The sequence below is a fragment of the Dichomitus squalens genome, assembly GCF_000275845.1.
Source record: "Dichomitus squalens LYAD-421 SS1 unplaced genomic scaffold DICSQscaffold_1, whole genome shotgun sequence".
NCBI classification, from domain to species: Eukaryota; Fungi; Basidiomycota; class Agaricomycetes; order Polyporales; family Polyporaceae; genus Dichomitus; species Dichomitus squalens.
Window position 1 is genome coordinate 1,340,510 of NW_006766883.1, and position 14,903 is coordinate 1,355,412.

The window sequence follows — 14,903 nt, forward strand, 5'->3', positions numbered from 1 at the left end:
CCATGGTCTGCAGATGGTCATGGCTCCCGTTCTGCTCCTTGCTTCTTGCTGCCTCGACCGCCGCTGCCTACGAAGTTCCAATATCCGACACCGACTATGACCGCCAGATATGTTCCGGCATGTGGGGAGGCAAGAACACGTATATTAACGGTGTGGCTGGACTCCCCGCTACCTACATACATCCCACTGAGCTTAATCATACTAGTAACTTTCGGTTCGTCCTCACAAGGCCAGCTCGCCACTGTCATATACGAATGGGGGGATGTAAGTTATCTGGGAAAAGACACGTCGACGGACGAGGACTTGCCTGTAAGTACACTCCTGCTCTCCGCAGCATATCTCCTAAGCGTGCAAAACGTAGCAGAAGACCTATGTCTGCACGTCCAATGCCAGGAAGGCTGGCTTCTGTGACGCGTCCGAGGAGGGTCGCTTCATCATTAACCTACCAAGTGGCAAGTCCATCAACGAGACCAGCTTCTGGTCAGCGCGAGTAAGCTTCTCCCAGGCCAACAACTCCGCCGAAGTTGGATCAGAGGTGTCTGTCGGCGGCTTCTGGAACAATCCCGCTGGAAATCCGGAGGTCTCTGAAGAAGACGCGAATTACACATCGCCCTGGCGGAGGGATACCGAACTGCATGCTCGGCAGAACGGCGCAGCTCTGAATCCGAGCCCTACGGCCATCCTTGTTTACAAGGAGCCTATTCAGTATCTTGTCAGGAAGACAGGTTACTACTGCGTTGGTGCGTACGCAATTCAGCATGCGTGCACCCTCCCGCTCACCACTCTCTAGCTGTGGTTCCTATAACTGTCATGCCCGCTGGCAACTCCCCAAGACAAGCGGAGACTGATGTTCCCTACCACCCCACATACACCGGCTCTGTACTCTTCCGGAATACCTTTGACGGCAAACTTCCTGCCTCTGACTACCCCAAAGTCAACGTATGCACGTACAACCACAGATCTGGGTGCATATGCTTATTGTTTCTCCATAGTTCTACTTTGCAATGTTCCTCGTGTACTCCACGCTGGCAATCGCTTGGGGCTGGCTCTGCTATCAGAATGTACAGGACTTGCTACCCATACAGGTCTGTGCAGACTCCTGAATGGGTCTTTGGCCGGCCAGCTCATTGCTCCACAGTATTACCTGTCCGGTCTTCTGGGTTTCTTGATAATTGAAATGCTCGCAAACTGGGGTAGGCTGCGTCCATTCACTGTATGCAAGCTCCAATTGACCGATGTCCTGCTAGCCTACTATCGCTACCTGAATGCACACGGAGAAGGGACAGCGTCCACCGTGTTCCTCATCGTCGGTCAGTCCGGTCTTGCTACGGTCGACTTCCTGACAATCTGCTCACTTCATGCGTAGTGGCCATCCTCGACGCAGGTCGCAACGCACTCTCTTTCTTCTTGCTCTTGATTGTCTCTCTTGGTCTGAGCGTCGTTAAAGAGTCTCTGGGTCGCGTTATGCTTAGGTGCCAAATCTTGGCAGGCGCACACTTCATCTTCGGAGGTCTGTTTGGAACATTGCGCTCCCTGGGGACTTCTGGCTGACAAGCTGTTTCAGTCCTCTATGCAGTCGGCATCGTCGAGTTGGAGCTTGAGTCCAGCTCTGCATTCGTCCTTCTCCTCTTCGTCATTCCTTTAGCTCTCACTCTCAGCGGTTTCCTTCTCTGGATCATCTACTCCCTAAATGGTGCGTCCGTCCATCTCATTCTCTGACATGCCCGTCACTTGACGGTGCGTCAAACGTCTAGCAACCATCGCGCAGCTCGCCTCCAGGAAGCAGCACTACAAGCTGTCTATGTTCACCTGGCTGCATCGCATCCTCTTGATGACCGTTGTTGTCATCGCCATATTCTTCGTTGTTTCGACTATGACATTCTCAGGGCGTCTCGCCGAAGGTAGGTCTCTCCGACATCTTCACAGAAGCAGCCTGTCCTAACCCGAGATCAGACTATGGCTCGAAATCGTGGAGGTCCCAGTGGTGGCTGTTGGACGGCTGGCTGGCCCTCCTCTACCTCGTTGACTTCGTCGCGATCGCGTACTTGTGGCGCCCTTCGCCGAACAACAGAAGATATGTCTTTCGTTCGTTACGCATACGTGTCCGTACTAACCTCGATTTCTCCCTCTACGCTAGCGATGTTCGACGAACTCGCACAAGACGAAGCCGATGCAGAGGACTACGACCTCGAAGCTCTGGAGCGTCGGGGCGAACCCGGCTTCAAGGAGGACGACGATGCTGCTACGCTTGTGGGCCGCGGCGTCGGCGAGGACGCCGTTGTGTTCGAGATCGGTGACGAGGATGCAGACGAGGATGACGCTACCACGCCGAAAAAGCGTCGAGTAGAACAGCACGATGGCGCAGAGCACGAGAGGCAGGGGTTGATGAGGGACGATTAGTTACACTTATGGATCCATATCTAATAAAGCATATGTAGAGTACACGCATATCGTCTCTATCCTGACTGGGATGACGGAAGAGTCCATGCATTCATTAGTCCCGAATTCGTCCCGTCGACGTCGTGTACAACCGTGCTGCGATGTTCATAGATTGCAATTCCTAGAAAACATTGTTGTAAGTCGATGGGTACAGATCTCAAGAGCACGAGGCTCACCTGGAAGAGCAGCTTCGCGGCATAAGGAATGTAAATCTGTGAACAAGCAGTCTTGTTCTTGCACGCTCGACACTCGAACGTTTGCTTTTTCTGTAGAGGCGATTAATTAGCAGGTACATGAACAGTTGAGGCTGCAGTACTCACGAGGTTGGCAATAGCCGTGAGGCCACAACTGCGGAGCGCAATGTCAGCAACGGGGGGCATAAGCGAATACAAGAGCAAACAAACGTACATGTCACAGACATGCAGTCGGTAAGCGTCGCTAGCCTCGAACAAACGCTCCTTCAGGAAGGCCGCTACACCATGCGAAATCATACAATCACGCTCCATCTCTCCGAACCGCAGACCCCCGTCACGACTACGACCTTCGACGGGCTGGCGCGTGAGAATCTGGACCGGCCCACGCGCACGCGAGTGGATCTTATCGTCCACCATATGTTTCAGACGTTGGTAGTAAGTTGGCCCGAGGTAGACTTGCGCCTGGAGCTTACGCCCGGTGTGTCCGTGGTACATAACCTCCAAACCTCGGGACTGGTAGCCCTTCTGGCGCAGGTACTGAGAGACGGACTCCACGGTGAGGTCGGTGAACGGCGTTGCGTCGCCCTCGTTTCCGATGAGCGTCGCGAGCTTGGAGAGTAGGCACTCGACCAAGTGGCCGATGGTCATACGGGAGGGGATGGCGTGGGGGTTAATGATGATGTCGGGCGTGATACCCTCCGCGGTGAACGGCATGTCCTCCTGGCGGTAGGTGATACCGATGGTACCCTTCTGACCGTGACGAGAGGCGAACTTGTCACCAATCTGCGGGATACGTGTAGAGCGTACACGGATCTTGACGAACTTCTGGCCCTCGGCGTTCGTTGTGATGAGTACCTGATCGACGATACCCTGTTCCGTGCTCTTGAGCGGCGTGGAGACGTCGCGCTTCGTATGTGTACGTGTCCGCTGGCCGAGTTCCTCACTGTCTGGCGGGATGGGGGCAGTCTTGCCGATGATGATATCTTCGCCATTGACATTTGTGCCGGGCGCGATGAGACCATCGTCCTCAAGCTTGTCGTACGTACCATGCTTCATACGCAGCGTCGTGTCGCGAGTGGGCTTCTCGAACTCCTCCAGCTGCTGGACACCGCTCTTCTTCTCCAAGTCCATGTAGCTTCGGTAGTAGATACTGCGGAACAAACCTCGGTCGATAGAGCTCTGGTTCATGATGACGGAATCTTCCTGGTTGTAGCCGCTGTAGCAGAGAATGGCAACGATGGCGTTCTGACCTGCGGGAAGCTCTCGGAAGCGCAGGTATTCCATAGAACGCGTTGTCGCGAGCGGCTTCTGGGGGTAGTAGAGGATGTTCGCCATCGTGTCCATACGAATGAGGAAGTTCGTGAGGAAGATACCCATGGCCTGTTTGCCCATGGCAGACTGGTACGTGTTACGCGGCGACTGTGGGGGGGCGCATTAGCATATAAATAGGCTTTCATACTCAAGGTGCGAAGTGCCTTACCTGGTTGTGGTCAGGGAAGGGGATGATACTGGCACAGACACCCAAAATCATACTCGGGTGAATCTCGCAATGCGTCCATGTATGAGCTGATGTCGGCGCCTTCAAGCGAGCCGAAGGGTCTTCTTCCTCGTCTGCATGTGGGTCAATACCGGCAGCCTGCAGCCTCGAGTTTTCCAAGTCTTCCGGTGTCATGCAGATCATGACCGTCTCCTCTTCCTCAGCATCCAGTAGCTCGATGACACCGTCCTTGAGCAGGCTGTCCCAATTGTAGTTGAACGTCGGGTCGTCCTTGGCACGGACCAGGCTCTCGATGTGCTTCTTCTGGATGAGGAGCTGCTGATTCTCGACGATGAAGAGTGGTCGACAGACACGGCCAGCATCCGTGTAGAGACGGAGCTCGCGCTCTCGGATGTCGCGGACGACAGACACTTCGCAGTTGATGTCGTCTTTTCGACGAAGCTTCCGGAGAGTGCTAACGAGCTTCACAGGGTCTCGGTGGACACCCATCCAAACACCGTTGACGAACACCTTCGTGCACGGCGTTGAGGCGTGAGCGTTCTCCTCCAAAGATTCCAAACCCCACTCCTCTAAGAACTCAATGACGGGCGCAGAGAGGGTACCGACGGATATACACGACATGAGCGACAGGTTCTTGACGAGACCACAGGCTTGTCCTTCTGGCGTCTCGGCGGGGCAGACCATACCCCAGTGAGTATTGTGCAGCTGACGGGGTTTCGCGATCTTGCCCTCGCGACCAAGCGGAGTGTTGCAGCGTCGCAAGTGAGAAAGTGTCGATGCATAGGTGTAGCGATTGAGCACCTGCGATACGCCAGCCTTCGAGCTCATCGACTTCTTCTGGTCTCCCCAGTTGCCTGTGGCAAGCGAATATTTGAGACCATTCGTGATGGTGTTATGCTTGACGGCGAGCGAAATGTTGAACTCCTTGTGCGTCTCGACACACTACAACAATATGGTGAGGGCTTGCCCTGCCCGATTGAAGAAAGTGTGTTACCTTTTGGAGATAGCGGTAAACATCCTTGGTGAGCTTGCGGAACAGCATGCGGAACAGATTCGCCAGAAGAGGGCCTGCGAGATCGAGACGCTTTTTGCCGAAGTGATCACGGTCGTCGAGGTCTCTGCGCTCGAGAGCGGCGAGGAGTAGACGATGAATCATGTAGCCGAAGAAGTACGCCTTCTTAGACTCGGAACCTTCGGCCATGGAGACGTGTGGTAACATCTCCTTCTGCAGGATCTCCTGGGCATAGCGTAAACGACGTTCACGATTGAGACCGGTTGTCGTTCCACGGTTACCGATGTAGTCCAGCGCAATCTATACCAAGACGCTTAGCATTCGATTCAGATTGTTCATGAGACATGCAGACTGACCTCACGATCTTGAATGACGAAACCTTCGTCAATGCAAGGCTTCAGCATCTCCAGCATCTGGTTGTCTTGCATATCGTAGCAGATATGCTCGAGGATATCGCGGTCGGATATGACTCCAAGAGCGCGGAAGACGACCCAGATAGGTATGTCAACTTTGATGTAGGGGATCGTGGCCTTCATAACGTTCCCTAACTGGGGGAAGATGATGAGAACGGCATTCGAAGCCGTCGCATGCACTCTGCGCAACATACCGAACGTTCTTGGCTCCTGTGGTACAGCTTCACCTGGAACTGACTAATGGTCTTCCCCCCCTTCTCTACTGCACTGCGGATTTCCGCGAGGAAGCTGATCGGGGACGGCTGCGCCTTAGCGAAGACATATACGTGGTTCGTCGCCATGCGCTCCTGGGCAATGAGCACCTTCTCAGACCCGTTAATGATGAAGTACCCTCCAGAATCGTAAGGGCACTCGTTGAGATCGAAGAGCTCCTTGTCTCCCAATTCGTGGAGGATGCAGTAGGTGGAACGCAACATGATGGGCACCTAGTCGGGAGAACGTGAAGCGAAGTACGAGCACCTTAGCCACGATATGACCCACCTTCCCTATCCACACCTTCCTTGTGTCTTCAGGGTCATCGTCCCGCTGCACCTCCCAGACCATGTCCCCGCTCCCTTCCTGGTCCTCTCTCCCAATCAGGATCCTCTTCTTCATTTCAATGTAGAGTGGCGCGGAGTACGTGAGGTTACGCAAACGCGCTTCTTGTGGGAACACAGGGACTACAGCACCATCCGCCTCGGTAACCGTTGGCCTCGAAAGATAGATTTGCCCGAATTTGATCTCATAGCGACGCGTTACATCCCCGTCGTGTCCCGTATGTTGGTCCGCCTGGTCGAGAATGAGATCCGAGTTCTCGTCCACGAGTTCCTGCATGGTATTCTGCACAAATTCATCGAAGGAGTCTAGTTGTTGTCTGACGAGACCCTTTTGGTCGAAGAAGCTGGTGATAACCGTCCAGCAGTCTTCTTGGGTGATCTCCTCGTACTCGTCCTCCACCTCGCCGTCCACGCCATAGCCGTCATCGTAGAAAGATTGCGTAGCGTCAAAATCTTGTATGCATAATGAGCACGAGCAAACGTCTCAGACGAAGGGCGCGGTTACCTTGGCTCATTTTGAGAAGAGTGCAGAACTAGCGGTCTATGAGTGCAGCCACACGAAGGAGGTTCAGACGACAGAAAGGGAAGAAGACACGCAAGCCCAGTAAATCAGCCAGACCCGTAAGCTGATTCAGAGTCGAACGGTACGATGCTTCTGGAGGCGGGAAGGCAGAGGAGGACGTGGAGGATGGCGGCCAACGACGCTGGGGCTCGTCCTCGGACGCGTTCCCGCTGACCAACCTCCGTAAGCGCCGGTAGATTCAATAAGCGCACGAGCAGCCCTCCGTCGGGGCGCTCGGGTCAACAGGGTCAGCACCTTCGACGTCGCTCTCTTCAGACACTTTGTTTATTTCAAATGTGTGATGCACCTAGCACACAACACTGCCGAAACTTGGATGATGGGCATCGTAACATCTACTTGATCCAAGGCAGCCATGCGTACTGGTACTGATCGATTGCTGGCATTTACCTACCGCTCGCCGACCCGACACACGGTTTTGACGGAATCCAAACGCGGATCTGGAGGCAGAAGGTGGGGGAACAATAATTGGGGAGGGCTACATATGTCTTTCATGCGCAAGTAAGTCAATTTTAGTCTCCACCCCGGATGATTCCATTCTATAGCTACGGCTACGAAACGTGCGGATCTGACTCCGTGCACAAGATATCTTCGTCCAGCTGGCGATCGAGGCCGTTTGAGACTATGGGCGCATGGTGATCGAGGTTATTCCGGGAGCTCCAAAAGGGTGACTTCGTTGCGATGGCTGAGCGATTCTCATCACTGCTGTCCACAGCATGCAGTCTCTGGCTGTCCTGTGGTTGGTAGGTTGGCCGGTGGACAGCTTCTGCTTACTCCGTCTCAATATCAGGAGATAAAACATCATCAGAAGCAGAGATGTGGGCGGGGGATGTACATCCCAGACCACCCTTCCCGGGGGTCGATGAGCCACCCTCACGAGAATGATCATGCGCCTACCGAGGTGGGCCGGCGAAGCTGATCGCTTTGGTGGCCCGTCCCGAGGCGACGTACATATGGTGTGGGACGGACCGTCCTCGGTAGTTCTTCTTCAGATTCTTGCCATTGAACTGAGGCTGCTGAGCTGCGACACTGGCATCTGTCGATTCACTCAAGGACTTCCATTGGTGATCTCCGCGCATTCTGGCGGGCGAAGCCCTCCCGCCTTGTAATCTGAAAGTATTCGTAATAGAAAAATTAGCGTCTACATCTCACCTACATAGGGATTGTAGATGTCCGGAACCGTAGATGTCCGAAACCTCATTGATACTGGGCTGCTCCTGTCGCTGAAAAGTGCGACCAGCGTCACGCTATGGTAACTACTGCACTTGCCTAATTGAGAACCTGTCACCTGCGCGACGATGCTGACCTGTAAGTAGGTTTGACAGACCTTCCTCGGCACCAAGCTGTTCTACTTGGTCCGAGAGAGTCTCGTTGGACGTACGCAATAGGCAACTCTCTTCTACCGCTCCGATTCAGCGTGGCCCTTTATCCGCTGATAATCTTGTTTGCAGACGTCGACCTATCGCACCGCGAGGAAGCGTTGACATGCCAGCCAAGATGATGATGTCGGGGTAATTATCGGGCACATACGAAGCATCATGCTCGACTCGGTCGGTAGGTTTCCGTGCTCTGAAATGAGGATAAAAATATCGCGAACCCCTCGAGACCATTTGCCCGCCAAGTTCGGTGCCTCCTCGGTTTGACTCATTATCACCAGTCCAGCCTGGCCCGGGAGAACGGCAGTGAAGCGCCGCTCCTGCGCCAAGCTAGCCGGATGCACTTCGGCAGCATGCACACCTGTGCGTTTCAACGCCTTCGATGCTACGCAGAATCATACGAGTGTCCAACTCTGGCGGGTATGCAGGCTGATTCTGCAGATGGCCAGTCGCACGTACCCGTCAACCTCATGAACATACTCAGGTACCAACCGCCGTCCTGAGGCCTATAAAAGCGGTCAAGTTCATCCAGAGTCTGCATCGAGCTCACAGTCGACACTCGACAAGCGCACTCTCGATACCTCACGGCAAAATGTTCCCCGCAGCGGTTCTCCTCGCGTTCTCCTTCTTGGCGACCGCCTACGCTCAGCAGGCCGGCACCCTCACGACCGAGACCCACCCTCGCCTCACGGTATCGCAATGCACGTCGGCCAACAACTGCCAGCAGCAGCAGCGCTCCATCGTGCTCGACTCTAACTGGCGCTGGCTCCACGCCACCAGCAGCAGCACCAACTGCTACACCGGCAACAGCTGGGACGAGTCGCTCTGCCCCGACCCCGTTACCTGCGCGCAGAACTGCGCTCTCGACGGTGCCGACTACGCTAGTAAGCATGTTGAGGAGCTTAGTTTGCACTCTACTTAACGAGTCCTGAAACCAATCACAGACACCTACGGTATCACCACCAACGGCAACTCGCTCACGCTCAAGTTCGTGACCCAGTCGGCCCAGAAGAACGTCGGCTCCCGTGTCTACCTCCTCTCCTCGGACGACACCACCTACGAGTTGTTCCAGCTCAAGAACCAGGAGTTCACTTTCGACGTCGACATGTCGAACCTCCCTTGCGGTCTCAACGGCGCTCTCTACTTCGTCGAGATGGACGCCGACGGTGGCAAGTCCCGCTTCCCCAACAACAAGGCTGGCTCCAAGTACGGTACCGGTTACTGCGACACCCAGTGCCCGCAAGACATCAAGTTCATCAACGGCGAGGTACGCGTGATCTATGCAGTCGCTGTATACACTTCTGACCAATCCATGTTGCAGGCTAACATCCTTGGCTGGACGGGCTCCGCGTCCGACCCCAACTCTGGCACTGGCCAATACGGTACCTGCTGTAACGAGATGGACGTCTGGGAGGCCAACATGAACGGTGCTGCCGTCACCCCCCACGTCTGCAGCGTCCAGGGTCAGACCCGTTGCTCGGGCACCCAGTGCGGCGAAGGCGACGAACGCTACGACGGCATCTGCGACAAGGACGGCTGCGACTTCAACTCGTGGCGCTTGGGCAACGAGACCTTCCTCGGGCCCGGCCTCACCGTCGACACCCGCCAGAAGGTCACCGTCGTCACCCAGTTCCTCACGAACAACAACCAGACCTCGGGCTCGCTCTCCGAGATCCGCCGCCTCTACGTCCAGAACGGCAAGGTCATCGCCAACTCGAAGACCAATATCCCCGGCATGGCCACGTTCGACTCGATCACCGACGATTTCTGCAACGCGCAGAAGCAGGCGTTCGGCGACACCAACACCTTCGAGTCCCTCGGTGGCCTCGCCCAGATGGGCAACGCGTTCCAGCAGGGCATGGCTCTCGTCATGAGTATCTGGGACGACCATGAGGCTGGCATGCTCTGGCTCGACGCAGACTACCCCACTGACGTCCCCGCGACCAACCCTGGTGTGTCCCGTGGCCCTTGCTCGGCCACCTCCGGTGACCCCACCACCGTCGAGTCGCAGAGCGCCAGTGCCTCCGTCACCTTCTCGAACATCAAGTTCGGCCCCATCGGCTCGACTTACTAAAGGGTGTCCGAGCAGCAGTGATAGGTGAGTGCCATTACATCCGGGTTTCCTTTCTCATGGCAACGTGTTGACTTCTGATCGTCCAGAGGTGCGACGGTTGACGTACTAGAGTGAAAAGGAACGTGTAACCTAGCGAGCTCGTGGTTTTAGGGTTTTATACAATGTTTTTGCATGTATTGTCGAAGCGCTTGCGAAAATCGGATCGACAATTCTCTTTCTTGTACACTTGTGCACGTCCTACATATAATCCTCTGCGGGTGAATAGATGTGACCTCCGGTCGCTGAAAGGGCCAACTCGAAAAAGGTAGACGTACACCAGCGGCCTCCGAGTCATATCACTTCTCTGCGCCTGGAATAGTTCTCAATAGCTTATCCATCTTGCTACGAGCGCTGCCAGCGTATCCGCCCTGGGAGAAGTGAGTCATGACAAGAAGTTGCGCAGAGTGAACCTGAGCATACACCAAACAGAACGGTATGGTTGAGGTAGTGATATAACTGGTACAAATCCTGGCGGAGACCATATTCTTCTCTCGGCTCGGACTTGGGCAGGTACTCGTGATATGTAGTATAGAACGACTCAGGGATCCCCCCAAACATGCGGCCGATAGCTAAGCTAGAAGCCGGTCAATGAGCATTGGTCCTACAGATTCTCACGTAACTAACACGTACTCTGCCTCGTTGTGGCCGTAGTACGATGACGGGTCGAAGATCACGGGTTCTCCAGTGGATCGATCAATCCCTGTGTTGCCGCTCTGAAGTACACGAGTGGGATTAGTCCATATTGCACGCGTTTTCGCGTCGCTACGTACCCATAAGTCACCATGAAGTAGTACAGGTAGAATGTCGAGGGGATCTAACAGAGCAGGGATCACCCTGAGTATGCGTGAATATCCGTAAGCGGACCATGACCCCTTTGTGTAGCTTGTGCTCTTCGCAAACTCACCGTTCCCTGACCTTTTCTACTTGCTCGCAGAGGCTTTCATAACCCCCTTGTGCCTTGAGCTTTTCCACAAGGCCGCCGATGAGTGCATCAAAACATTCTGGCCATGTGTTGAACCACCCATTATCTTGTCGTGTGGCACCACAATATGTGGGGACGTGAAAGCCATATCTGTCCTTACTCTCGTACGCGTGGAGTTCCGTAGCAACTCGCTTTCCGAGGATCTTGGCAGCGGAGCTGGAGAGAGGCCCTATGTCTTTGTATTCCGATAGAAAATAAGGTCGCCCGACGTCGACATCGCGTTCCTTATTTTCGTTGTCGATGACACCACAGCTCAGCAGCCTCGGCACCAGGCCTGGAGCTGCCGCATACATGGCCTTCAGCGATTCCGCTTCTCCGACAAACCGGTCTTTGTCATCTGGTCTTCCGATTTTCGCGAAATAATGCTGGCTCCTGCGATAGGCTGACTCCAGGCTGCTCCCTTTCCAGAATTTGGGTGAACAGGCGGTGGGCATGCATACTTCTGCAATGGCGGGGAAGTCAACACTTGCTGTCAATACAATGCGATGAACACATTACGATGTGACCCAGGTGCAGCTGAACCTCGCAGGACGCCAGGAACGCAATTCAAAGATCCGCGATGACTAGTGAGTTGCACAACGCTGTTAGCTAGTTGAAGTGAGGATGGAATCGGCTTTATTGAGGTAAAATCGGAATTAACGGGGTACCATTGCAGAGATACTTCGAGGCAAGGATATATTACCAATCTTCTCAGCGAAGGTAGCAACATGGGAACTAATGTCGTCATCGTGTACGAGCGTTTGCCGCGCATTCTACTTAACAGAGCTCTCAGGCGGCTTCGTGAACACCGTGTCGGTTTCTCGTTCCACCTGAGCTATATAAATTGCCTTGAAATGCATATGCTTAGGCTAAGTGTGACGAGAACCAGGCTCGGCGGATCTCCTACCTTCCTCTGCATTCGAAAGAGACTAATTACTGCACCGTTTGCTCGCCACTACTCCCACAATGTCCTACATCAACAAACGTGTACCAGGCGCAGACCAGTTCTTTCCTCTCAATGATCCCCCAATCGGGACTGCCTACTCCAAGGTAAGTAGAATATGTATGGGGCAACTGCATGCTGATCGCTCTCCTCGGCCTAGGATCTGTACCCTCAGAACGCTGAGCTTCCTACCCTATTCAAACCAATCACCATCCGGGGCGTGACATCCAAGAACAGGATCATCGTAGTATGTTCGTTGCAACTTTTTCACTTGAACAGCTTTCTTATCACAGTTGTTTTCACCAGTCGCCCATGTGCCAATACAGCGCTGATGACGGCCATGCGACCGACTGGCATCTCGTAGAACTCGGTGTATGTACAGATAATTTACAAGGTGACTGAATACGCTGCTGAAAGACTGACCTAGGGATACGCTACTCGGGGAGTGGGCGCCATTTGCGCAGAAGCTACTTCTGTCGTCCCAGAAGGTCGTGTCTCTCCGGAAGATGTGGTGAGAGCTACGTGTGCTTTCCCGTTGCTCCGAGTCCCTGAAGTGACCCGGCGCGATGTAGGGGCTCTGGAAAGACAGTCAGATCGCGCCTCTGAAGCGAATCGTCGACTTCGCACATGCTCATGGTACCGTCATTGGCGTGCAACTTGGCCATGCTGGGCGAAAGGCCTCTACATACGCACCATGGGTTCATTCCGATTTTGCGGGTACCTTCAGGGCTCCGAAGGAAGTTGCTCGCAAGCACGAAGGAGGTTGGCCAGACAATGGTAGCTCTTGCTCGAGTTGACATTTTTGATGGCAGCCGCGGACTGACATTGTCCCACAGTGCTCGGTCCCAGCGACATCCCGTACTCCAACCAGTATGACAAACCTAAGCCGATGACAGAGGAGGACCTGCAGCACGCCGAGGACGCGTTCGTACAGGCGGCCGAGCGCTGCAAGCAAGTAGGATGTCAGTAATAATCTTAATCAGCATCACACATCGATGACTGACCTTGCACGCCTTAGTCGACTTTATCGAGATTCACGGCGCACACGGCTACTTAATCCACCAGTTCCTCTCCCCCCTGTCGAACCTCCGCACGGATGAATATGGCGGCTCGCTCGAGAACCGTCTGCGCTGGCCCCTCCGAGTCGCGCAAAAGGTCCGGGCCGTTTGGGACAAGCCGCTCTTCTATCGCATTAGCGCGACAGACTGGGCCGATACTCCAGAGCAGGACGCCAACGGCAAATGGACCCAATGGGGCATCGAGCAGAGCAAAATCTTCACGGGAGAGCTCGAGAAGCTCGGTATCGACCTTATTGACACGACCACTGGCGGAATCTGGGAAAAGCAAAGGATCGACGTCGGCCCGGGATACCAGGTGAGTTGTCCCACACTACCTCGATTGGCCTTGAGTGTTGCGTTGCAGTGCTGACAACGGACCTGCGCGCCCCAGACTCCGTTCGCCGAGGCGTTGAAGAAGGCCCATCCTAACCTAGCGATCGGTACTGTCGGGCTGATCACCGAGGCCGAGCAGGCCGAGTCGTACCTGCGTGACGGAAAGGCAGATGTTGTCTTCATTGCTCGCGCCCTCATCCGGAACCCAAATTGGGCGATCCACGCCGCAGAGAAGCTTGGTGTCGCAATCAAACCCGCGAACCAACACGAACGCGGTTGGGCTAAACTGCTTACTCCGGCTCGGGCAGGGGTAACCAAGCCATGAGCGCGGCAGCGAGCAGGGTACTGCGATGGAGAGCTCGGACATGAGAAGGGCGTAGGCCTTTGATATACGGTCGAAACTAGACGGACGTAGACATTAGTGTTCGTATAGTAGATGATTCCGAACCTTCATAAGACGAGATGCTGCTATCTTCACGATGTAGAGTGAGAGCAGGAAGTGTATATGAAGTATGGATCTATGAATCCTTGCTGTAAGAAGTGTCGTTCTACACTTGCTACGAACCCGTCTAGATCGCGGTTGTGAGCCTGAAAGAAACTGAGTGAGATGTGGCAGTCATACGACTAAACGTTTCCGAACCGGTCATATTTCACAAGGCCGTCAGCGTTGACACGTGCCGCAGATGCAAGCTCGCGCGCCTTCGAGTCGGGATCGATTACCACCCAGAGCTGAAACAATTATAAGCGACCCTTATAGCACCCCTATATATGGAGCGATACGACATACCTTCAAGAAGGCTCCTACTTGGCCCGAGGGCATCTGCGCCATGGTTCCTGCGCTGACATCTGTTGTCGCAGAATAGGCAATGCGCGTGACCAAGTGTCTAAAGTACTGTCGTTCATTCCCTCTAGTAGCAGGATCGAGACAACTGTGTTGACAAAGTCGCCTCCATCTTGACATAATGTTTCCGTACCACCTTCAATACCTCCTTGGGGATATCCGGGTGGACGACATGGACAATTTACACCCCTCGAGGTTCCTTTCAAATTTGGTAGATTGTCGCAAGTCGAGCTGCTCGTGCATCATCCCACCAACACCTCGACTTCCTCACAATTGGATTTCGCAACGAGATTCACCAACCAACGCGACTCAAAATGGTCAGTGGTGCAGTCCAGGCAAGGGTGGAAACGGGATTGACGGGGGACCGTGGTGGAAGCGACTGGGAAGTGAGTGTATCTTACCCAATCAACTGATCAGCACAGGCAGATGGGAACCGATGTCGTCATCATGTTTGAGCGTCGTTCCTCGCCGTCTGTCTCCGTGTGCGAGTGTGCTTCCAAGCGACATCGCGAGTACCGTTCAAGATATTCCATGTCCGCCTTTCTT

At 54.4% G+C, this 14,903-nt stretch overlaps 6 protein-coding genes across 6 annotated transcripts; 3 read left to right on the forward strand and 3 right to left on the reverse strand.

Annotated features, from left to right (window-relative positions):
* On the forward strand, positions 1-2,400 carry DICSQDRAFT_151254 (uncharacterized protein; the record flags this gene model as incomplete). Its single annotated transcript, XM_007360266.1, has 12 exons — positions 1-150; positions 206-309; positions 362-740; positions 791-939; positions 993-1,085; positions 1,139-1,193; positions 1,248-1,310; positions 1,367-1,510; positions 1,565-1,693; positions 1,755-1,901; positions 1,954-2,085; positions 2,138-2,400. Coding segments are annotated over 12 exons (1,808 nt in total), but the record flags the coding sequence as incomplete, so codon positions are not given.
* A 94-nt stretch (positions 2,401-2,494) lies between these two features.
* On the reverse strand, positions 2,495-6,667 carry DICSQDRAFT_164685 (DNA-dependent RNA polymerase II second largest subunit; the record flags this gene model as incomplete). The annotated part of the gene is made up of 10 exons (XM_007360267.1): positions 2,495-2,560; positions 2,616-2,705; positions 2,760-2,787; positions 2,848-4,052; positions 4,114-5,073; positions 5,126-5,443; positions 5,500-5,691; positions 5,751-6,041; positions 6,097-6,605; positions 6,658-6,667. 10 exons carry the CDS (start codon positions 6,665-6,667, stop codon positions 2,495-2,497), a joined length of 3,669 nt encoding a protein of 1,222 aa, XP_007360329.1.
* A 1,945-nt stretch (positions 6,668-8,612) lies between these two features.
* DICSQDRAFT_131122 (cellobiohydrolaseI) lies at positions 8,613-10,374 on the forward strand. The gene is made up of 4 exons (XM_007360268.1): positions 8,613-8,992; positions 9,053-9,375; positions 9,430-10,206; positions 10,269-10,374. Exons 1-3 carry the CDS (start codon positions 8,701-8,703, stop codon positions 10,180-10,182), a joined length of 1,368 nt encoding a protein of 455 aa, XP_007360330.1. The 5' UTR covers positions 8,613-8,700; the 3' UTR covers positions 10,183-10,206; positions 10,269-10,374.
* A 143-nt stretch (positions 10,375-10,517) lies between these two features.
* On the reverse strand, positions 10,518-11,637 carry DICSQDRAFT_95667 (fructosamine kinase PKL/CAK/FruK; the record flags this gene model as incomplete). Its single annotated transcript, XM_007360269.1, has 5 exons — positions 10,518-10,589; positions 10,642-10,795; positions 10,852-10,934; positions 10,992-11,055; positions 11,126-11,637. 5 exons carry the CDS (start codon positions 11,635-11,637, stop codon positions 10,518-10,520), a joined length of 885 nt encoding a protein of 294 aa, XP_007360331.1.
* Positions 11,638-12,148: 511 nt separating this feature from the next.
* On the forward strand, positions 12,149-14,076 carry DICSQDRAFT_176603 (FMN-linked oxidoreductase; the record flags this gene model as incomplete). The annotated part of the gene is made up of 8 exons (XM_007360270.1): positions 12,149-12,232; positions 12,286-12,372; positions 12,432-12,497; positions 12,553-12,636; positions 12,698-12,902; positions 12,962-13,087; positions 13,144-13,499; positions 13,575-14,076. 8 exons carry the CDS (start codon positions 12,149-12,151, stop codon positions 13,839-13,841), a joined length of 1,275 nt encoding a protein of 424 aa, XP_007360332.1. The 3' UTR covers positions 13,842-14,076.
* A 9-nt stretch (positions 14,077-14,085) lies between these two features.
* On the reverse strand, positions 14,086-14,345 carry DICSQDRAFT_164689 (uncharacterized protein; the record flags this gene model as incomplete). Its single annotated transcript, XM_007360271.1, has 3 exons — positions 14,086-14,104; positions 14,157-14,245; positions 14,304-14,345. 3 exons carry the CDS (start codon positions 14,343-14,345, stop codon positions 14,086-14,088), a joined length of 150 nt encoding a protein of 49 aa, XP_007360333.1.
* Positions 14,346-14,903: the final 558 nt, after the last annotated feature.